Consider the following 24,185-nt stretch of genomic DNA (forward strand, 5'->3'; position numbering starts at 1 on the left):
ACAGCTGACATGGTTATTACAAAAGTAAATAAATAATTGTAAACATAATTTAATGCCATCTTCACATTGTTTGGTTTGGAAATGGCAAAATCTGGTGAGAGCAAATGTTTGTAGTTAGCATGGCAGTGAAGATTGTGCTGTAATAAAATACTGGGGAGTTAAATTAGCTTAACTTTCCAGTTAAAATTTTCAGTGAAATTTTCGGTGGTCATTACACACGATGTCAATCCTCAGATACAAATCAAGCTAAATATATACGCATCATGAAGGTCTGACCACACTCTGACTTTGACTCCACCCCCTCTAGTCCCCTGTGGTTAAATCGACCGTACCCAGAGGGGACGAGAGGGAATGATATAAACTCTTATTTCAAACGCTGTCTCTCCAGGCCGGAGCATTACACCTGTCTTACTGACTTCTGGTCTTTAAAAGGTAAGAAATGCTTCTGTTGTGTTTGTAGCAGGAAGCTGTCATTCTCACTTGAGTTTCTATATATAGTAGTGAAATTAGAAGATGTTCATGCCTGCTTACATTGTAAATGACATTCGAAATTGACGAAAGACATTGTATAGTAGCTATATAATATAACGCTTTCTTATGTTTTATTCTTTTTTAAACTTTGCAGCCTGAACCTTGACTGTCATGATGTCAGATGACTATATCAATCCCTATCCTTTTGATGATGATTTTGATGATGATGATAATGATGATGATATAGTGACGAACCGATGTGTTCTGTTGACTTCGAATGAGGAGACAGGTAAAGAGCTGACCCACATCCATTGTTATCTGTGACTGTTTGTCTTTTTTGTTTCTCAGTTATTCAGATCGCATAAATCAGATCCGTATCAAAGCAGCAGAATGAAAGTCTGGCTGCTGTAATGTGCCCGACAGATTTGCTCTCTCAAGACGAACTTTTAAGTATAAGGCTACTCTTGATCACATGATTTCTTACTTCATTTTATGTGTTTTAGACCCTGGTACAAAATATTGCTGGACCTGAGAGGGGGACAAGATAGACAGGACGAGAGAGAGAGAGAGAGAGAGAGAGAGAGAGAGAGAGAGAGAGAGAGAGAGAGAGAGAGAGAGAGAGAGAGAGAGAGAGGGCAGGAGAAAAAAAATCAAACAAACAAAAAAACAGTGGAGAGAAGGAAGAGAGTGCAAAACCATCTTTCGATTGGAACCGACTCTCCAGGCGACCAGCTACTACACCTGCAGAGAGATATAACAGAGAACATAGAATTTTGTTTGGAGGCATAGCTGGAAGTTATCTGACACCGGCTTAGGATCCAGGTATCAAATTACAAAGCAGAGCAGCAGGAGAGGAACACAGATAGCCGTTAGTCTAACACGCCACAGGAAAACACGGTGACTGAGTCCACATGCAGAATGATTAAAGATTAACATGATCATGAAAATATGACTGTGATCTTGAAAATATGACCTCTGACCTCTGTGAAGATCAAAAGCAGGCCAGAGAGGCCCTCAGGACCCAGACGATCGGTAACAATCCCAGAGCTCGGATCCCAGCCACCACCCCGGGAAAACGTCTGTGCACCCGTTGAGAAGGGGGCAGAGGAAGGCCCCAGCAGGGAACCCTGGCATCCATGGGGCCCGGGTCCCTGGTCCCTGGTCCCTGGGGACCAATACTGGCAGGTGCTGATCCCACCAAGCAAAGGACACCCAGGACGGGCAGAGCAGAGGCCCCAGGGCCCCAAGGCCCAAGACCCTCCCCCCAATAGCAGAGGGCCATGACCAAACCCAGGAAAACCGGCCCACGGGTGGCCGCCCGGCCTGGGCCCTCCCATGAGGTGCTCCAGCCGCGTACCCCAGAAGCCAGGGTATCACAACCCCCCTCCCACCTGAAAGTCTATCTCAGACGTGATGACTCTTAACATCTGTTCCTCAACGCGGAAGTTTTCTATCGAGTCTGACACATTTTCACCTTTTGGACTATGCAGCTTGACCTGACCTTGTTCAGCACCTGATGCTCACAGCATGCAGCTTTGACCCTCTGCTCACACATGTTTCATAAACTGTCAATAACTGTACATAGCTCCAGATTTACTCCACACAGTCAGCAGCTTCCTTCAGAAAGGAATTTTACCAGCAGTTACCAAACCCCTTTCAAAAAAGAGCAATCTGGATCCATCAATAATTAATAATTGATTATTACAGCCTCATATAAAACCTGCTTTTCTCAGGTAAGATGGCTGAAAAGCAAGTTTTTGTACAACTTGATGCTTTTATGGCACAAAACATCAGTGTCTGGATTTAGGTCAAACCACAGCACGAAAACAACTCCTACGTGACCAGTGACACATCTTGAGTTTCAGTTTGAGTGTGACTGGAACTTTGTGCTGCTTTCGACACTGTGAACAACGACATACAGCTCGACACACGACACAAATTGTGAGGACTCTCCAGCACTGCATTAAGTTGACTTAAGTTACACTTGCAAGATTGTGACTATTCTGTGTCAATCTGTGTGACTCACATCCAATGAAAATTACCTGTGGAGTTTCTCAGGGCTCTGTCCTTGGGCCTGTTTTATTTAGCACTGACATGCTGCCTCTGGCTGAGATCATGGAACATTTCATCTCCCGTTATAATTCTGCAGAAGATGCACAGCTCTATTTATCAGTGTCAGTGAATGACCATAGGCCATTATAACTGCTGAGTGACTGCATGCATGAAATCAATGAGTGGATGTGTCACAACTTTCAACAACTTCTCCCAGGGGAAACTGAGGTAATTGTTTTGGCCCCACAGAAGAAAGGTTAAAGGTCAGGTTTCATCTTGGCTCCATGTAACTCTGGGCATCAAAGCAAGCATTTGGACTCAGAACTGAAAATCAACAACATTAAGGCAATAACAAAATCAGCTGACTGCTAAGAATTAAAGGATTTCTGCCCTAACAAGATTCAGAGAAACGTGTTCATGCATTAATTTTCAGCTTGCTGGATTATGGTAACGGTTTTCACAGATCTCAGTAAAAAATGCGCTGGAGAGCTGCAGCTCAGTACTGGCTGCCTGTGTGTCACAGGATTGACGACAAAATTTTATTTCTGATCGATAACACTTTAAATGGTCTTGGACCTAAATACATCTCAGCTTGTCTTGCAGAATATGAATTTTCCAGACTCCTGAGCTCAGGAAGAAGTTTACTAAGAGTTCCTAGAGTCAGAAGCAATCAAGAAGAAACTTTTAGTTACAATGCTGCTCAGCTGGACACCTGAGGACTGCTAACCATCTCAGTTCTCTTAATTCATGCCTGAAAATATAATTACTCGCTCAGGCTTTCCATTAAACAATGTATTTTATTTTATTGCCTCTATCTGAATTGGTAGTTAATTGAGCCTTGCCTTTGTGGTGGAAATATTTCTGGTTGTGACTGTGTTTCTCCGTCAGTCCCTCTGAAGAGCATTGAGGTGGAGCTGGAGGTGAGGGACCATGTGGCTACAGTGGTCTCCACTCTGAACTACCAGAACAAAGAGGACAAACCCATCGAGGCGGTTTTTGTCTTCCCTCTGCCTGGAGATGCCGCTGTCTGTCATTTCAGTGCCAAGATGGGACAGAAGGAGATTGTGGCTGAGGTGAAAGAGAAACAGGAGGTGAGCAGAGCAGGTCCAGACTGACTGAGGACAACATCCAGCAGTGGGAGTGAATGTGGCTCACATGTGTCTCTTGTCCTGCAGGCTCGTGAGGAGTATGATGATGCTTTGAGCTCCGGTCAGCAGGCTTTCCTGCTGGAGGAGAGTGATCAGAGTCCAGATGTTTTCTCAATGAGGGTGGGCTGTCTGCCTCCAGGAGAGAGCGCCTCCATCAGGCTGGAGTACGTCACTGAGCTGGCAGTGCAGGCTGATGAGGGGCTGAGGTTTTGTCTGCCTGCTGTGCTCAACCCTCGATACACACCTCAGGGTAGGAAGACCAGCGAGAAGCTGATGCACACAAAAGATCAAATGACTTCATGACAAAAAAAAACATTGCTTTAAATGTATTCTATTTTCATTTATTCACAGTCATGTGCTATGCTGTTGTTCAATCTGAAGCTGTGGTCTTCACAAATCTCCATATTCAAATAGAATTTTTGTTTCTCGTGTTGTTTTCAGGTAGCAAAGCTACAGCCATCCAGGTGAACTCTGTTCCAGCCTCTCTGGTTCCTTACAGTCTGTCTTTTCTGCTCGAGTGTCCTCTCCTCGTCCCATCTCTAAAGTGGAGTCCAGCTGTTCCCTGGATCCTCTCCAGTTCCTGAACACAGACCAAACCCAGGCCACGGTAGGTGGAGTGCTGATGTGTCCACTGTGTGTGTTGGATCCTCTTCAGTGAAAAGAAGGCATCATATCATTATTCATCATCATATATTTGTACCCTGCAGGTGAAGCTGGGTGCAGGACACAAGTTTGACAGAGATGTTGAAGTGCTGATATATTACAAAGATGCCCACCAGCCCACTGCTGTGGTGGAAGCAGGACAGGCCTCTGCAAAACCTGGTGAGTGCAAATGTTTGTAGTTAGCATGGGAAGAAAGATTGTTGTGTCTTCATCCTCCAAGCAACAAAGTGATTGTTGTTGACTTTTCTGTGCTGTGTTTCAGGCACTCTGATGGGTGATCCAGTGGTGATGGTGAGCCTGTTCCCTGAGTTTCCTCAGTCTGCCAAGTCTTCAGTGGCTTCCTGTGGAGAGTTTGTGTTCCTCGTGGATCGATCTGGAAGTATGGACTTCCCAATGAACAACAAAGACAGAAATCAGACTCGCATAATCAGTGCAAGGGTATTTATTATTTGTTCTTGGTGTCATTAACTCTTTCATTGTCTGTCTATACAGTGATCTTCACCTGGTTTGAATTTTTCTTGTAGGAAACGCTGCTGCTGCTGTTGAAGAGTCTACCAATGGGCTGCTACTTCAACATCTACAGTTTTGGATCCAGCTTTGAGCACATCTTCCCGTGAATACATCCTCATTTATGTTTTCAAAGTGTGTGTTTGGTCTGAAGTAGATTCATGAACACATGACTTGTGCATGTGCCTGTGTGATTGTAGTAAAAGTGTGAAGTACGGTCAGAAGACCATGGAGGAGGCCCTGAAGAGAGTTGGGACGATGGTGGCAGATCTGGGAGGAACAGAAATTCTGGAGCCTCTCAAGCGTATTTACAAGCAGCCCTGCATTCCCAGTCATCCCAGACAAGTAAAAAAGCACACACACACACACACACACACACACACACACACACACACACACACACACACACGCTCAGTCTTGTATTTCTATCCTTGTGGGGACCATCCATTGACTCCCATTCATGTCTAGCCCCTAACCCTGACCCTTACCCTAACCCTAACCCACACCACAATAAAGCCTAACCCTAAAGAAATGTTTTTGCACTTTTACTTTTTTCAGTAACAACAACATGGTCAAGAAAACACTGTTTCTCCTACTTAGGACCGGAAAAAGGTCCCCACAAGGCACGTCGTTCCACGTTTTGCTATCCTTGTGGGGACATTTGGCCCCGACAAGGATAGAAATACAAGAACACACACACACACACACACACAGAGTTGTGTAGTTTGTCGGTTTCACTTCCAGATTCTTCACCTCAGAAATCATTGTTCTCCTAAACAAACCTTCACCATGACCCCAGACTGAACCTTGATCTCACTGTGAAACAATTCTTCCCTGAAAATTACAATGAGGATGAGCAACAGGTTTGAACAACAACAATTAATTAATTAATTAATTAAGTAATTAAGTAATTAATTAATTAATTAATTAGAAGGAGCGAGTTCCATACGAACCCAGGTCGGCAGCACTCGTCAAATTTGTTATTAATCCAGTATAAACATTTGTGCATATTACAAGACGATAAATATTGCAGGAAATTGGGCAGTGGCAGGCCGCCAGGTGCTTTGGAGAGCTGCCGTACTGATCTACGAATAAAAGAGGTTTATTGCCCCATATGAAATAACCTATTACTAATCCAAGAAATAAACTCTAAACTGAGACCAAATTTCTGTGAAATAAAATAGATACCTCCATCCCACCCTGTCGACGGCCTTCTCGGCATCGAGAGAAATAATTACTTCAGAGAAGTTTGAACTCGGAGAGCTGATGATATTTAACAACTTCCTTTGTATGATGGAATGAACGTCTTCACGGCATGAATCTTGTTTGATCAACAGAAACTATGCTTGGTAGGACCTGCTGCAGATGTTGGGTAAGAATCTCTGACAGGATTTTCAAGTCAACAAAACAAAAACTGGCCAAAAACTGCCACAGAGAAGAGGGTCTTTGAAACTCTTCAGGAGAAGAGAAATCAAGGCCTCAAAAAATGACTCGTTTTAATCTCTGCAGGACTGGCATTAGGGAGGCAGAAAATAACTCAAAAAAGTCCCCGGTAAACCCAGCAGGGCCTGGTGTTTTAACATTCTGAAGTGACATGACTGCTTCAGACTCTTCCGTGATGGAGACTGGCCTGCCCATCCAGAGGCTGCCATCACTGATGGAATTTCATGTGTTCATTGGTCATGGGGAAAAAGTCTGAATCCAAAGTTCTTGAAGATTTGGACTTGATTTGGAGCTTTGTCTGAAATTTAAAGTTGGCAGCAGAATACGGATTAAACTTCAGTCAATGCTTCTTATCAGTCCACATAACAACACAGCACACATTTAATATTCACATACATATTTCTATATTTCCAGACACAAAATTTTTTGAAGGTGGTGCAGACACCTCTTAACTCATCACCGTTTTCTCTGTTACAGAAAAAAATTTGAATATTAGCCAGTAATAAGTTCCTCTTTGCTTTATATGTATCGATGAAGCGCAAGTTGATGCTGACTTGTGTTTTTCCAAACTCTTCTCAGCTGTTTGTCTTCACTGATGGAGAGGTGGGAAACACCAAAGAAGTCATTGATCTGGTTAAGAAGAATTCAGGCTCTCACAGGTAAACCCACTGAAATGATCCAGGACTGCAGCTCTTGAAATAAAACATCTTTTAATTGTGGAAGGAAACTGTTGTGTTGCAGGTGTTTCTCCTTCGGGATCGGGGAAGGAGCCAGCTCTGCTCTCATCAATGGGTTGGCCAAAGAGGGAGGGGGTCACGCTCAGTTCATCACAGGAAGTGACAGGATGCAGCCAAAGGTAGAACGACACACACAGACGATCCGTCACATCACATCATGAAACAGTACATGTGTTTGAGATTGTGGTCACGACAAAAGTGAATCATCTCCTGCAAACAGTTTTCATCTGAATATTTCAGGTGATGCAGTCGCTGCGGTTCGCTCTGCAGCCGGCTGTGGTGGACATTTCCATCACATGGGATTTACCAAAGGACGTGTCTGTCACTGTCCTCTCTCCACCAATCACAAAACTTTTCCAGGGTCAGCGGTCGCTGGTTTACGGCCAACTCAGTGGACAGGTATGAGCTCCATCTTGTCATGGAAATGTTTTGATTTCATTAGATGTACATTACAGAGTGAATGATGGTGTGTTCCTCCTCTGTCATACTGTGTCAGAGCTCCGAGGCTGCAGAGGGCTGTGTGACGGTGAAGTACAGCCTGGCAGGTCATCCCACTCAGAACCAGCTGCACTTCAGCCTGAAACCAGAAGAAGATACTGGGTAAAGCAGGATTCAGTCATCACAGCAGCTATGAAAAGATCTGGAAATAAGATTATTAGAGAATAATTAATATTATCTTCAGACGTGGAATCCTGTGTGGTGATGCTGAACTCTGCATCACACGAGGCTCCAGATCTCATATTGTCATCCCCACATTTTCACACTGATTTTCATGGATGAAATATTCCTTCAGGTCAACAAGACTTGTGACAGATTTATAGTATCTGTCATGTACACTTCTAACTGAGGGAACCAAGTTTGATCTTTTGTTAACAGAGAAACAGTGTGACTGACAAGAGAGAAGTATACCACATCTTGGAGACACGGTGTGAAATGTGTCTGCAGGTTAACAGTCCACAGGCTGGGAGCTCGGACTCGGATTCGCTCTCTGGAGATGGAGGGAAGAGAGAGCAGAGGGGAGCAGCACACAGGAGTGAAGGAGAAGGTGGTGGCTCTCAGCGTCCAATCAGGAGTGAGCAGTTGTTTCACTGCCTTCATTGCTGTCAACAAAGGTGATGGCGAGGTGATCCAAGGACCTTTGGTGCGTCGAAATGTTCCAACACCTGGTGAGTGGATTTCCAACAGCACTTTTCGTCTGAGTTTGGGTGATTTGTTTTTTGTTTTTCATTTTTAGAGTTGATGATCAGTCTCTTTCTCTCTCTTTGTTTCCCAGGAATGATCGCGACAGGGGCCCGTCGCTCTTCACCATGTATGTTTTTTTCAAAAGAAAAGACATTAATGTTACACATCTCAGGACACTGAATCTCACAACACATTGTTTTCCTACTTAAATTAATACATTCCTTTCTTAACCGTTGGAGTGTTACAATATTACTGTGTTGGAATTTCATTTCATTGTCATTTTTCATTTTAGAGTTGAATATTTCTCTTTTTCTCTCTCTCCCAGTGATGGACGTCGACATGGCGTGTCGTAATCCCAGGCCCTCACCTCTGTTAAAGAGCTGTGGTGTTTCTGCAAGAAGTTTGAGTAAAAGTTCATTTTCAATTGAGCGAACATTGATGTTACTCCTCTCAGGACACTGAATCATACTCCACATTGTTTTCCAAATTTAATTACATATCTCCCTTTCATAACAGTTGCAGGGTTATTATATTATTGTGTTGGAATTTAGGTCAGAGCATGATGTGTTCTGTTGGAGTGGGTCATCCTCTTGTTCTTTTTAGGTATTTCTTATTTTTGGGGGAAGATGAAGAATGGTGCTCTAGTCAGGAATCCCTCTGTTCCTCCATCAAGTCTTTGTACATTTTCAACCCCTCCTGGTGTCCATGTCTTGTCTCTGTCTCTCCTGTATGTCGACACTCCTCACTTCCAGTTATCCTGTGACTCTCGTCTCTCTGAGTATTTATATCTCCTTTTCTGTGTGTCTGTCACCAGATTGTCTTTCAGTGTTCTCATGCAGACTCCCACAGCTTCATTGTGTCTGCTCCCTGTGTTTTGTGATTTTATGGTATTGGACTTACTGCTTGTTTTCTGATCTTGCCTCTGTCTCACACTTTTTGGATTCCTCAGGCATCAATAAATGTTCTATAACAGACTGTTATGAAACGCTAGCAAGACCTCTGTCTGAGGATTTTACACTGGCTGCATCGACTTCTTCCTGGCCAGGAAGTAAGTACAAACTTATTGTGACCAACAGATATGAATGAAATCAGGCTGTAAACACAGCAACTCATGCTCCCTGTTTTCAAATTTTAGAAATGGGAAATGTGACAAACCTCACTTCCTGCTTGTTTTTTGATCTTGCCTCTGTCTCACACTTTTCGGATTCTTCAGGTTTGCCTCTATTTTCTACAACAGACTATGATAAAATGTCAGCAAGGGTTGAGTCTGAGTTTGTTACATTGGAGCCACGGACGTCTTACCGGAAAAAAGGTAAGCACAAACTTTAATCACAGTCCAACAAACATGACTGAAATCAGGCTATAACCACAGCAACTCATGCTCCTTGTTTTCAAATTTTAGAATTGGGAAGTGTGACAAAACTAAAAAAAAAAAAATTATGCAAAAGGAACTCATTTTCATTTTATAAATTTTGGCTCTGGACTGAATGCATGAAGGATAGGGGGATGTGGCCTGAAAATGAATAAAATCTTCAAGATAAATCTTTATGATAAACTTACAGTAGAAAATGTATTGAAAACAATAAGTGAACCAAAAATTAACAAACAGCAGGAATCAACACTTCTCTTCTGTAACTGTTGTATTGGACTCAAGTGCAAATATTGATCATATTGCAATTTCCCGAAATCAACTAAAGTTGACCAACGAGCTGTGAATCACTTTCAATAAGTTAGTCAGCTGGTAGAGGGTCCCATCTTCCAATTCCAGGGTTGTTGATTAAAATGTCCCTGATTTATGGAGACAATGAATGAAGACACTGAAACCCAAGTTGCAGGATGGAGTGTGAGCACTTTGGATGGCAGCCATCACCATTTAGTTGTGAACAATTATGTGTGGATGGAAATGAAATGAGAGACGTATTACTAGTAGAGCTTACCAACCTGTACACACCATCCTGGAACTTTCATCCAGGGAAATCTTAACCCAAAAACTGAAGGGGACACAGGTTCATTTCACTAATGAGGCATCAAGCGTGGCTCCAGCTTCAGTAAGAGTGGTAGTTTAATAAAATAACCGCACTGTCGGTGCCCTGACGATAGATATTTTAGGGACTAAAACTCTTGAATTAATCCCAAGATGGAAGGATCCCAAACGTGATTTGGCTCCTGCTTCGGCCACTTCTCCCACTGATCACAGGAGGTGTTGAATTTCTGACTGTATACCAGCAGCTGACCAACATACTGACAGTTCATGACTATCAAGGGGTGCTGCTTGTGGGGGAGCATGATGGGATGATCACAAGGATCGGGGAAGGGGGGGGGGGGGGGGGGGGGGGAGGAATTTCTCTCTTTCCTGCTTTGTTGGAACTTGTCTTGCCAGGTTGAGTCCTCAGCATGTTAAATATTGTTATCAAAACTAACAATCGTAGTCATAGCATTGTTCTGTATGATTCCATGTTCTACCTTTAGGTTTTCTATGTTCAACCAGCGTTGTGCCTCCTGTTACTAAAATCAGGCCCGGCCTGAACCAATCCGGCACCCTCGGCAAGATTTTCGGTGGCGCCCCCTTGCATTGCCAGCGTATACCGAATACTAACAAGAAACTTGATAGATTTGTCTTTGACAATTGTTTGATTCAAAGGAAGATAATTCCCAATCAGCATCGTCAACAAAATAATAAATTATAGATAAATATATATGCAAAATTAAATGAATATATGAAATACAATATGAATACTGAACATGAAGTATAAATGGCACGGAAAATCAAACATAAAGCTTCTTTCAGCAGAAGCCACTGGAACAGGAGGAGTGGCAGAGATTCTCAGTGTAGACCACATGTTGGGGTAAAGTTCTGTCAGCTTCTTCTCATGAAGGTGTCGCTGAGGTGAAGGCACCAGGAGGAGCACTTGACTCTGCTGCACCCCAGGTGGACTATGTTGCTGAGGTGGAGGCAGCAGCAGCAGATGTGGTAGATGGTCCAGGGGGGGATCGAGAAGCGCTGGCGCCCCCTGATGGACGGCGCCCTTAGCATCTGCCTATACAGCCTATGCCATGGGCCGGCTCTGACTAAAATCCCACAAACACACCAACTGATTGACTTTCTTTCTATCCAAACCTTTTATTGAGCTCTTTTAAAACCAGTCACCAACGAAGCTTGGTGCTCCTGGTCCCACTTGTGTCTGTCACCACCAACAGGATCCTTCTCTTTACCCAACAGTCAGCTGGAAAACTCAGCTCCTGAATAACCAACAAAAAAGCACTTGATTCTGGAAGACAGAGTGATGCAGGTTGTGCTGAAACTGCTCGCACTGCTCTGTGTTTACAGAAATATTACAGCTGTAAAACTGTCATATTTTTTAAACTTTCTTATATTTTTTAAACTCTTTTTGTGCTCATTGAGTTCGTGTCAGAAGAGGAGAAATTCTAAAAGATGGAGTTTATTTGATATTTTCTTGATCTCCTTTCACCTACTGTTCTGATGTTCAACCTGATGTTTTTTTTCTCATTATAGGTGGTGCAAAGCCTACGGTTTTCCGTCGAGCAAGTAAGTAAACACATCTCAAATGAAAAAAAATTAAACATTTAAAGCCTCTCACATGTTTAGTATTTCACCTGCACTGTTATCTGCAATGAAGAATGATGCTGAAAATCTAAAAACGAGGTAGAGTTGTTTGCCTTCACCTGCTTTGAGATTCTGAACATCAATGATGATCTCTGCAATAATTTAATTTAAATGCAGTGAAAATAGTTACTACTGAATTCATTGAACACCAGCGAGCTGAAAAGGTGATTTAGGAATCCCCATGAAACACACACAGTGACTGAGAGGATGAAAAGTGTAGTACATGGCTAGTTTTTACCAGCAGAGATGGAGATGAGTAACTGAGACACTTGAGAGGAGGAGTTGTTGTGAAAGTCGTGGAAGGTCAGTTAAATGGCCCACACTGATCAGGTCGGGTTTATATCTTGCTGGTTGCAGAGGTGAAGAAAAGCAGAGCCATTCACAGAACTTCCCAGAACATCAACTACAACAAAAAAATTCAATTAATTGTTTCTTAGTTTTTGTTTTTCTTTTCATTTTTTCATAACAGACACAACATATGCAGTTCAAGAACATAGAACAGGCCATGGAAGTTGAGGAGTAATAAACAACAAAAATCAAAGGGTAGTATCCTGCTGGCAGCTACATTCTATTTCATCCATCCTTTCTATGCACCACTTGAGCTTTCAGTTGTCTGCCGCTATCCAGGGTCCTGAAAAATTTCACCCATTTATCATCCAGCTGTGTTTCTTGTCAACTTAGGCAAAGCCAGTTTGTCAAATGTGTAGATTTCCTTCATTACGTCTGCACATGCACACACACATACGCGTCACTAGTATGACGCATGGCACGCAGTTGCATGGGGCACATGATGTTGAGGGGCACTCCCAGGTCGCGAAAAAAAGAGAAAAAAGAAAAAGAGGGAGGGAAAAAAGTGTGAACGGGCCCTTAATGTTTGGTTAACCAAGGTTGATTTTATGTCACAACATAATATTCTAATTTTCTGTGATCAATTATCCTGTGCTAATTTTATGGGAGTGGCGGTGGGAGCAGGTACCTCCCCTGTGTGCCCTGAGTGGGCAAGGATACAGGAAGAAAGACAGGTCACAGGTCACACGATAAACTAATCAATGGAGAAGCAGAGACAGAAAAGTGGCTGTCAGAAGCGAAAAAAAATGAGTGAAACCAAACAAGAAAAAGAGCAAAGCTCCCCAAAATAACTGGTTTCTTTATTTGATTTGATTTGATTTATTTGGATCCCCATTAGCATGGCAATGCCAAAGCCTCTTTCTTTATGAAGAAAGACGCTAACAGTTTCAATGCAGCCGAGGGGGCCGCGGGGGTACAAGAAGATGAGGAAGAGATGCCGATCACCGCCAGCAGCAGCTCAGCCTCATGCCGCCCGGACCGGGAGCTAACACACCTGCTTATTGTGGAGAACAGTAGGGGTGCAACGGTTTACGATTTAAAACCGAACCGTACGGTTCGCCCTGCACGGCTCAATTCGCCTTTATGAAGCGCGCTTTTTCGGTTTTACAATTAATTAATTTCTAACAGCTGCGGGATGCATTCATCCAGCCCAGCGCCTGCTCTCCGGCTCTGCAGACAACCCCTCCTCCCCTCCTCACCCAACCCTGCACAAAACCCCGCCCTGCTAGTTAATATGCAGTGACTGTACAATGGGAGGCGAGCACATGGCCGAGTGGGCGGAGTCTCTCACTGAGGAGCAAAGCCGGGCTCACGTGTCACACACTGCCACAGGGAAGGAGAAAAACAAAAGAAAAGTTATGGCGAGCGGAGGGGCGAAGAGACCGGAGTTTGAAGAAGCACCGGCTTCCTTCAAGTCTTCGGTATTTCATTTCGTTTTCCCTGTGGATTATAACGACGAGGGTTTACTGTCGCCACGGCCCCAATCCAAGTCTCTGACCTCGCCAGCCCCAAGCCAACTCGGCCCCGACTCCCGATCAACTCGGTCCCAAGTAACTGAAAAAAAAAAATAAATAAATAAATAAAATAAAAAAATTACCGGGAAATTTGTCTGGTGCGCCGCCGCTGTGAACAACCGACGAAAACCAGCATTGTTGTCACGTTAGTCTGCTGTGTGCCGCACAGAAGTGACCATAAATCGATCAGTTTTCAACTGCTGATTGAGTTTATCATAAACATCATACATGGAGGACACACAGACATAAACAGAATGAAATGAGGTGATAAACTCTACATACAGAGATTTTTATTGAGAGAATTGGTTTAAGGATGTATATTGTACTTGATTGCTATTGCTATTATGGTTGTATGATTCTGATCAGCATTATTGTGATATTGTACTGTTATATCTATTATCACATGTTGTTATCACAATTAGTATAATTAATATTTTTATTATACTTAAATTTTATATTTGCTATTATGACTTTTATTGCCATTGTTATCTTTTAATCATCACAGTATTGCTGTTTCCATATTTATTATATAGAATTTTATTTTGATAATCTAACCTAACCCTGATAACATATATAAGCGAAATAATAGTTAAGACTAAGAGGCATTGTCATAATTCAGTTTTCTTAAAAGCAAAATAAAATGAATCTTTTGTAAAGTCAAACCTCTTGTTTTTTTTTTAATGCAAAGCACGAACCGAAACCGAACCGAAACCGTAATCCCGAAACCGAGGTACAAACCGAACCGTGGGCTAACTGAACCGTTGCACCCCTAGAGTGTGTTAGGAAGCTGAGCTGTAATGCTCATCCTCTTGTCTTTTTTCTTGTCTTTTTTTTACACAAGAGCATTTCCAATGACTGACAGATAATTGACTTTTATAGGCGTTTTTTTTTCCTTCATCTGAGAGTGGTTGTTTTTTTTTTTTGTCTGAATAATGTCAAATTTCTGGCATTGGGGGCACATATAAGAATTCTGCATGAGGGCCCAGTGCTAGGTAAATACGCCACTGCACACACACACACACACACACACACACACACACACACACACACACACACACACACACAAAATATACTACACATTTCTTAGGAATGTCATATCTCAGTCTGTCTTGCAGTAACAGATATGTCGTCTTCCAAACTGTATATGATGACATTCTCAAAATATGTGAGCATGATCTGTATTCACTGATCCACATTCCCTCCAACATGGCAGGTTTGCCTTTCAGTATTTACTTTTGACCTTGGGTGTGATGAAAAAAAAACAAAACGTGTTCAGATGTTTGCAGAACTCCCAGCATGTTTGCAAACTGGTAGATATTTGGTGCATTTTCCACATATTCTTCCAATCTTCATATGACATGTGTATGTTGAGTTCCAATTCCTATTTTTCTTTTCTAAGGTAAGTTGCAATTTTGCTTTTTGCTAGTTTTTGGGACAATGTAGATATCTTTCATAGTTTTGATCTTACACAGGTATATCTCGGTCTGTTCTGTGTTGCTGATTGAACTTTTGTTTGCATGAAGAGTTTCGAGTGTCAGTTTGCCTCTTTGGTCTTCATGGCATCCCAGATTATTGTCGGGTCATTATTGTGTTCTACTGTGAATAATTTCTGCTTTTACCTTCTCTTTTCATTGTTTATTATTTATTATTCCAACATTGAGTCTCCATGCTGTATGTCGTTTCCTCTTATTTACACTAATTTTGATGAAGTTTTGGTCTGACACGTCTGCCCCACCAATCTCACTTTCTTTCACTCTGTTTCAGAAAAATATAGTCCATTCCAGAATGAATTTTATGCAGGTTTCTCCATATGCTCTTCTCTTTCTTGTTCAGAAATCTTGTTAATTGCATTTTAGTTCTTTTGAGACTGGTTTGAACCAGATTGTGGATCATAACATTGTTCATGTCCCCCCACACATGAAGATTCCCTGTGCTGCACAGCAATTACATCGAAAAGGCATCAACACTAATTAAAGCTGCTCAACACTTTAATCAGTAAAAGATGTTACGTTGCAGCATCCATTTATTAACAAAACATTTTCCTTCACAACTAGACTGCAGAATGCTCAGGGTCTGTGAAGTATTAAAATACTGCGAGAGGAGTGACGTCCATGAGATCGCAAAAAAGAGTTTTTTTTTCTTGAATACAGCTTCCCTTTTTGATTTTTTAAAAATAGTTTTGTTTTTGAACGATTGTTTTCAAATGCCTGCTTTCAATCTTGTCTCCCACTTTGGCCACTGCTCCCAATGACCACAGATTGAATTTGAGACTGTAGACCAGCAGTCGACCAGCATACTGACAGTTCATGACTATCAAGGGTTGCTGCTTGTGGGGGAGCATGATGGGAAGACAAATCTTTCACCATATGTTTTCTTGGCTTCTTTTCATCTGTTGTCCTTTTTTCTGTTCTTTTCTGCAGTTGAGGCAGTGCAGCGCATTTTTCGTCGACGAAGTAAGTATAAAAAAGAAAATCTAAAATAAGTATTATTTAAATGCTGAAAGCTTCTCATGTGTTTCGTATTTGACCTGTAATATTTTGGAGACTGGAGATGGGCACTGAAATCTAATAACGAGACAGAGTTTTTTGATTTCCTTGTGTTTTCAGTTTCTGAACATCAATGATGTAATAATTTGGCTTTATGCAGTGAAAATAATTTTGACTGAATTCAATGAGAAACAGCAAGTTTAAAAATGGTCGAAGAGTCCCCATGACCTTCATCACTGTAGCTGAGAGGATGAAGAGTGCAGTTGATGACAAGGTGACAAAATTTACTTGGACAGTCCCTTTTTTTAATTGATTGCAAACTTTGTGTCAGTAGCTGGAAGTGAGTATTTTTCAGAAAGCTGCTGAAATGAAGCAAATTTATTATCTATGTATAATTCCTTGAAGTTCTGAACACCCAGATCAAACCATCTCAGGAAGACACTGTCTTCAAGAGAAGGAGTGTGAGAAGGTGATTTCCCTTCTCACTGGGAACTTTGATTTTTGCACACTTTCACACACTTTCACGATTACATAGAAAAATGCTTGTGAACGTTTGGAGGTTGTGTGTGGAGTGAGTTGTGGATGAGACGGCCACAAACGCCTGGGTGAGCCCATGTCCGTGTGCTTTCCACCATTATTTAAACATCCTTCACCAGTGAGCACATGCAGTAACATTCCTGGCCGGTCGTGTGGTACTCTTCAACCCCTGTGTTATTTACACCCTGGATCTGATCAGGACTGAAGAAAAACTCCTATAAAGACTCATAGCACACACTTCCTCACCTGCTCCTGTCCGGCTGCTCCTCTGCAGAGCACACACAGCTGTGGAGCAGGACTTCACCTGTCTGAAGGCAGAGGACACATTCCACTATATGGAGGAGGCCTGTTTGTATGTTCCTTTGTGTCTATATTTTTTGGGGGAAGGTAGATTGTTTATATTTTAGATATAATTATCATTGTTTATTTATACTCAGATATTTTACTTAGGTTTAGCAAAAAAATAAGTTTTGTTGTTTCAAACACCCCTTGTGTTTTGGTTCAGCCCAGAGGTACTGATTGGATAATTAGGGTTGAGCTGGACTTACAGTATATGAGGGCAGAGGCCAACAAGTCTAAGGAGGATGACTAGGAGGTTGGCAGTCTGAGAGGAAGGCAAAGGGGACGGACTGATTGTTCAGCTTTCTGTGAGGCTGAAGGGAATGCTTTGGGTTGAGTCTTGAAAACTGAAAGGATACGTATGGTTTAAACAGTTTTCACGTTGTTTATAGATTGAAGTACAACAATATACTCACCTAGAAGGATTTTCTGATCCAAACAGTGCTTCGGGAGAAATTGAGATCCAAAATTGAGCGGCGCACATCCGTATGCGTTTTGCAGACGGGGCATCGGTGACACCACTCCTAAAATGGCTTTAATCGTTCAAAAACTCATTAGTTTCACCAACATTTCATCATGGTCTGCTCAAGCCTCTCCTCCACGACAGCCCGGTGTCGAGATTGTCATATATGCAGATATATGTTCAATTTGAATTGACTACTTGGCGCAGTGCATGCGTATCGAGACACCTACATCTAGATATCTATGTCTGTATGTCTCGGTGATAGTGTGATGTAAGCGGGAGCTACGGAAGCCGCAGTGTTATTGTGTGTGTTTTTTCGACTGCCGATGCTAGCGCATGTTTCTGATACTTCTTGGAATAAACATCCTCACGCTGCCAAGCGCCTCAGGACTTCTTTCAAGCATATTACAGAGAAAAAATGTTTTGGTTGTTTTATTGACCTCTGAACTGAAAGCTTTGTTTACGGCTGCCGTGCGCTTGCGCAGTACAGCTCATTGCATCCGTGGCAACCTGAGGCTACACACGGTGCTTTTTTTTCCAGTCTAGAGTAAAATGGACGAATATCTGTCGGATTAAGATGTTGTGGACGAGAACTTTCAATATGAAGGGTGTTCTTACAGTTTTGAGCCAGAATATACAGATGAAAAGCTCATCGAAAGGCGAGCGCAGAGCCAAAGAGAAGAATGGCTGGCCAGAGAGCAACAAACCGCTGCACGTCTGCGAATAGACGGCAAATGGTGGTGTTCTTGTGGACAATGTTCACCGATGCCTACAGAGGCGGAATGTCTGTGCTGCTCTGAGTGGGATTTGAGGCCAGGAGATACACGTCTGGACGTCTCCAGAAATGACCGTCTTACGACGGTGGAGGATTTCTCTTCGCTGATCAACCGGGCTGTGGTAGAGACTTTTTTTCGTATACCAAAAATAAACTGGAAGACCCAACCAAAACCTGCAGGACCAAACGGGCAACTTTCAATAGAGTAAGTGTTCTACTCATATCTTTACATTGTTTCTTAGAACATCAGTCGTGGCTGATCCATTGAGACAGCCTGGATTCAATGGGTGCATTCAATTCTAATTGGGCATCAATCAAAACAGCTGCTCCACTGATTAACTGAGGTAACCTGGACCCAGTGGGTGTAAGCGTTTACTTAACCCCGGGCTCCTGCCATGTTGAACTGACTCCCAGTTCTGCACCTTTCTCTCGTTTCAATGTAATTTCATTGTATTACTACATGTCATTGATGATTGTTCCTCTTGTAGCCGATGTACTCTGTTTATATATGAGTTGTATGTAGACACAAGAAACTCTCTGTCCTATCTCCTTCTCTTTCTGTCCCCTCACCCCAACCGGAACAGCAGAAAGCCGCCACCTCTGAGCCTGGTTCTGCAAAGGTTTCTTCCTGTTAAAAGGGAGTTTTTCCTTTCCACAGTCGCTTATGCTGCTCACGTGGATCTGTTGGGTTTTCTCTGTAAAAGTGTCTAGAAACGACTATGTTGTAATTGGCACTTCATAAATAAAGCTGAATTGAATTGAATTGTTTCTTTTACTTAGATTTGTTTTTTTGATAATGAAATTATTTTTAAAATTTAGATTACTTCACTTTTTCTTATCGGGCAACAAAACAACCAAAACATTTATCTCTGTAATATGCTTGAAAGAAGTCCTGAGGCGTTTGGCAGCGTGAGGATCTTTATTCCAAGAGCAGGGATCAGAAACATGTGTTTGCGTCTGCAGTCGAAAAAACACACACACAACAACACTGCGGCTTCCGTAGCTCCCGCTTACATCACACTATCACCTAGACATACAGGCATAGATATCTAGATGTGAGGTGTCTAGATAGGCGTGGACGCCAAGTAGTCAATTCAAATCGAACATATATCTGCATATATGACAATCTCGACACCGGGCTGTTGTGAAGGAGAGGCGTGAGCAGACCGTGATGAAATGTTGGTGAAACTAATGCGTTTTGGTGAAACTAATGTTGGTGAAACTAATGAGGGAGGGATTAATCATTAAAGCCGTTTTAGAAGCAGCATTACCGATGTGTATGTAAAAGTGGTGGAGTCAGCTTCAATGCTGATATTTTCAGACTCCGACATCCCTCTGGCTGTTCTCGATGGCCAGCGTGTGTGTATGTGTGTGTGTGTGTGTGTGTGTGTGTGTGTGTGTGTGTGTGTGTGTGTGTGAGAGAGAGACTGACATTTCCCATCGTCTGCAGTTGCATCAAGTGTCTTGAAGATGGATGAATGAACAATGAAGAACAATGAATTTCTTCCTGAATTGATGGTTTTCTTGCATGTAGCGAACATTTGAAGGCAGTTTTCTGCAACTTGAATTTTTCTACTCAGTCTAGTTAGTAAAAGAATCAGGCATTGTTTGGTAATTTGACAAGAAATTTTGGCAAAATGTCACATTTAAATAATAAAAAGACAACATTGTGACAGACTGAGAAAGCCACAGCAGATTGCAGAATCTCCGTTTTTCACTTGAGTGTTAGCTTTTAAGATCATTTCAGTTTAGTTCATTTTGTTTCATTCATTGTAAAAATAAAGTAAATCAGTATATTAATGCAGAATAACTTTGTGTCATGATGCAAAAAGTTTCTGCAGCTAAAAAAATTCTTCAATTTTTCTAAAATAGGTTCCCTCTGGGAGGATTCCCAGAGAGGACGAGCTTTGATGATGGTATGATTAATTTGAGCGTTTATAAATGTGTGTATTCAACCTTTATGGACTTTCTCAAATGTGATTCAGGAAGAGTTTTGTTTTTATTAAATGCCATTAAAATTATCCTCAATTTTGTTTTCTTCTGCAATGTCGTGACCTTGGTACTGTCATTTGTTTTTTGAGAGATATTTTAGTTGTCGTGTTACAGTATTCTTGTGTTGGAATTGATGTTAAAGCAGGATGTGTTCAGTTAGAGTGGTTCATCCTCTTGCTCTCATTAGGTCATTATACAGAGAAGCGTCGTGGATCTGGTCCGACAGCAATAATACGTAAGTACAAAGTTTAATTGCAGTCCACCGCTGGGGTACAGTAAAATCTGTTCGGACAGTAAAAAGCTCCAATCATACAATATTGCACGCCCCAGCTGCCGAACAGGACAAGGGGGAAAAAAAAATGCAGTCCAACACACGTGACCGAAATCAGCGTCTCAAAAAAGCAACTCATATTTCCGTTTGTGAAATTGTAGAATGAGGAAATGTTTCAAACAACAAAAGGAAGTCATGTTTACTGGATCAATTCTGAGTCTTGACCAAATTAATGAAGGATTGGGTGTCATGAAGGCGAGGTCTCAAATGCAGACCAGAACTCCAATAGTGTGTTTAAAAGAGTTTATTGAACCTCCAGGCAGGCAGACGGGCGAATGTCGGAACGTAGTCAAAGAAGCAGGCAGTGTCAGAGGGAGGGAGGGAGGCACTCAGAGGACTCTGGGAGGAACAGCAGGCTCAGAGGAGCTCTGACAGTGGAGCATGTGGCCAGATAATTAAGAGAAATCTTCAGGATCAATTCGGATAAAAAGTTGCAGTGGCAAATGGAACAATGATAATTTAAATGATTTAAAAGAACAAAAACCTAATTAGAGGAATCAACAATAGTTCTGTACTGTTTCATTAGACTCAGATAAAATATAGATCTTTTCTCTCATATTTTCACAAACATTTATCACAAGTTGTTTTCCTCTGACTCAGCTGGTGCTGCAGACTGGACTCAACCTGAAGTGAAGCCGCCGCCCTGCGACCCTCTGCTGCAGCTGGTCTCCCTCCAGAATGCTTCAGGTTTCTGGATGCTGGATTCAGCTCTGGCTGCTGCACTGGGAAAGACGAGTGAAGAGGTGGAAAAGTCCAAACCTGAACCGGTGAGCCATTGTCAGAGAGAGTAGCAGTAACAGGCTTCAGTCTGCAAGTCACTGATCAATACAGCATTGAAGATGGATGGTAGAAGGATGGATGTCATCCAGATATGCAGATAATAAATTAATCAGAACAATTGAACTCTCTCATTATTTTCATTGTTTTGGTGAACTAGGTGAACAGTGAAGTGTGGGCCACCATTCTGGCTCTAATCTGGCTTCAGGGGTTTCAAACCGATGCAAAGGACGAGTGGCAGATTCTGGCTGGAAAGGCTGTGTTGTGGCTTCAAGCTCAGAACGGTACGACCACATTGATGAGTCTGGATTTTGAACAGTGAGTACTGGTTGAAAAAGCTGATTGTCTGAATCCACTGTTGCTTTTCTCGTGTGCTTTTCTTTCAGCTCCAAACGTGACAGAATGTGTGGATGCTGGAAATGCTCTTCTGGGTTGCAGAGTGCAGAAAGATGCTCTGGGACTCTGAGGCTTCATTACAGTCTTCACTCCTTCATTGATGACAGAGTCACTTCTTAAGTTCTGATGTTCTGCAAAGTTTTTATTATAGGTCACTGAAATTTCCTGTTCTGACAGTTGCTGTCAAAAGAATTACAAAACAAATTCAACAATACACAGCAGCTAAGATTGTAGATTCTCGAGTTTTATAGACAAGGTTAAAATATGTAAAGGTTCAATATGATTAGTTTGAATAAAGTGTGATAGTAAGTTGCTAAGGTGCAGTACGTGATGGTAACTTTCTGAGCACATTTTTGACATCCTTTTGGTTTTGTTTGTGTTTTCTATATGTTCTGTAATGTCACTATTAAGCAATTTTGTTTGAATATGTTAGAAATAGAAGCAGAAAATTGCTCTGACAGTAATGCTTTGTGCCGGCCAGCGGGGGAAAAACAGGTCTGTTGTCCCGGGCCCAGGGTTGGGGGGGGGGTGGGGGAGCGCAGAATTCAGGGTCGGGGGGCCCATCCAGCACCTCACTCACTGCTCCCAACGCAGCATGTAGCCACTGTGCTGCACCGCTCCACACCTCCCCACCCACCGGTCCGACACCGCTTGCAGGTGCTCCGCGACCCCGCCTGCCCCCCGTCAGCTGGCCTGCTTTGTGACAACAGGAAAAGTTGTATTTGAGGGTTTTTTTTTGGTTTTATTTGTAAGTATGAAGTAAAATGTCAACCTGAAAATGAATAATAATTACAAATAACCAAAGGAGAAGAATAAACAGTTAATATAAAAACCAGTCAAGTCAATTAACGCTCTTTAAACCTCTGAGTGTAAAGGAAGGGGAAAAAGTTGAAACTTGCTGAATTGGGCATAAAGTAAAATAATGAAAATGTAACACAAAGTGAGTGTTGCGTCCGGGAACAGACACACATACAGATCCCAGCACAGCCTGTGGCACAACCCAGATCCAGGACAGAGCAGGTCAGGGTCACAATCTCCTGTCTGCACTCACAACAAAGGAATGAAAGAAAGTCAAAACTAAATTAACAGGAAATAACAGAACGAAACAAAAGGGAAAATCCCACGATTAACAATACAACCAAAATAATGTCACTCTGGGAATGGTGATGGTGGCGTGTGCAGGCGGTGCAACTGTATAAAGCAGCCACTGTGAAGCATAAACATGAGTTTAAACAAACAAAAATCAACTAAGCTGCTCAGGATATAAAAAAACCCTACTGTATCAAGTGCAGCAACTCTCCACCCACGGGAGGATGTGAGTCTCAAGGTGTGACTCTCACACCCACAAGGTATTTATACATCAATTGCTGAGCCGAAACTGGGCGGACAAGGAGCCAATTACGTCCTGGAGCAGGCAACCTGCTGCTTGAAGGGATGTTCGCACAATTGCTCCTCTCTCTGGATCCCAACAAGCGACCACTCAGTTCGAATAAAACATAGAGTTTTACAAAGAAAACTTGAACTGAATCACTGAATCACTTCCAACAGAGCTTAACACACAGCGGTCGCCTCTGTCGACATCTCCAGCCGATTGGATCAACTCTATAAAAAGAGCAGTCCTTCCTAAATTCCTTTTCCAAACCATACCAACCTTCATTCCCAAAGCATAATTTGAAAGCTCAGACTCAGTTATATCAGCTTATATATGGAGGGGTAAACGTGCCAGAATAAAATAAAAGCCACCTTCAGAAGTCCAGATGAACGGGAGGAATGGTTTTACCATGTTTTCGATTTTACTACTGGACAGCCAATACACAATGTATTCTCTTCTACTCCCACTGTTTTAAGCAGTTGGACTCTTGCTCGTGCTGTCATGGGGTCAATCTCGTCTAACCAAATTCAAACTGCATGGGAACAAGAGTTAAGCCTTTCATTATCAGACAATACATGGAATTCAGCACTTCATTGGTCATCTCTGCGCTCGTCACTGTCTACTACAATTTAAGGTGGTTCATAAAGCCCATATGACAAAAGCTAAACTGTCACACATCTACCCAGATATCAGCCCTTGTTGTGACAGATGCAAAAAAGAGAAATGTTCTCCCCAAGAAATCAAACTCTGGAATCACAAATACACACACAAATATCAATGTGTCTGTCGCTGTCCTTTCTCCACCAATCACAGCACTTTGGTCTGTGATGAACTCACTGGACAGGTGTGAGCTCTTTAAACTCATGTTGATTTTTTTTATAATTTCAATAGATGTACGATCACTGTAATTGATCATGTCTTCCCCTCAGTTTTACTGTGTCAGAGCTCAGAGGCTGCAGACGACTGATGGTGAAGTACCACAGGCTCAGAACCAGCAGCACTTCAGTCTGAAACCTGAATAAAATAC

The 24,185-nt window shown here is 42.3% G+C and overlaps 1 protein-coding gene across 1 annotated transcript; it reads left to right on the plus strand.

The window, feature by feature from the left end:
• Window positions 1-351: 351 nt before the first annotated feature.
• LOC115401225 (von Willebrand factor A domain-containing protein 5A-like) lies at window positions 352-22,263 on the plus strand. Its single transcript, XM_030109453.1, is given in 25 exon segments — window positions 352-432; window positions 626-760; window positions 3,412-3,614; window positions 3,699-3,921; window positions 4,113-4,175; window positions 4,178-4,278; window positions 4,379-4,493; window positions 4,597-4,772; window positions 4,859-4,947; window positions 5,042-5,186; window positions 6,864-6,943; window positions 7,026-7,140; window positions 7,262-7,420; window positions 7,518-7,621; window positions 7,967-8,187; window positions 8,295-8,330; window positions 8,529-8,609; window positions 9,153-9,251; window positions 9,417-9,515; window positions 11,718-11,750; window positions 16,111-16,143; window positions 20,470-20,517; window positions 21,214-21,380; window positions 21,551-21,674; window positions 21,777-22,263. Coding segments are annotated over 24 exon segments (2,712 nt in total). The 5' UTR covers window positions 352-432; window positions 626-642; the 3' UTR covers window positions 21,857-22,263.
• The last annotated feature ends 1,922 nt before the right edge of the window (window positions 22,264-24,185 follow it).

The sequence above is a fragment of the Salarias fasciatus genome, chromosome 14, assembly GCF_902148845.1.
Source record: "Salarias fasciatus chromosome 14, fSalaFa1.1, whole genome shotgun sequence".
NCBI classification, from domain to species: domain Eukaryota; kingdom Metazoa; phylum Chordata; class Actinopteri; order Blenniiformes; family Blenniidae; genus Salarias; species Salarias fasciatus.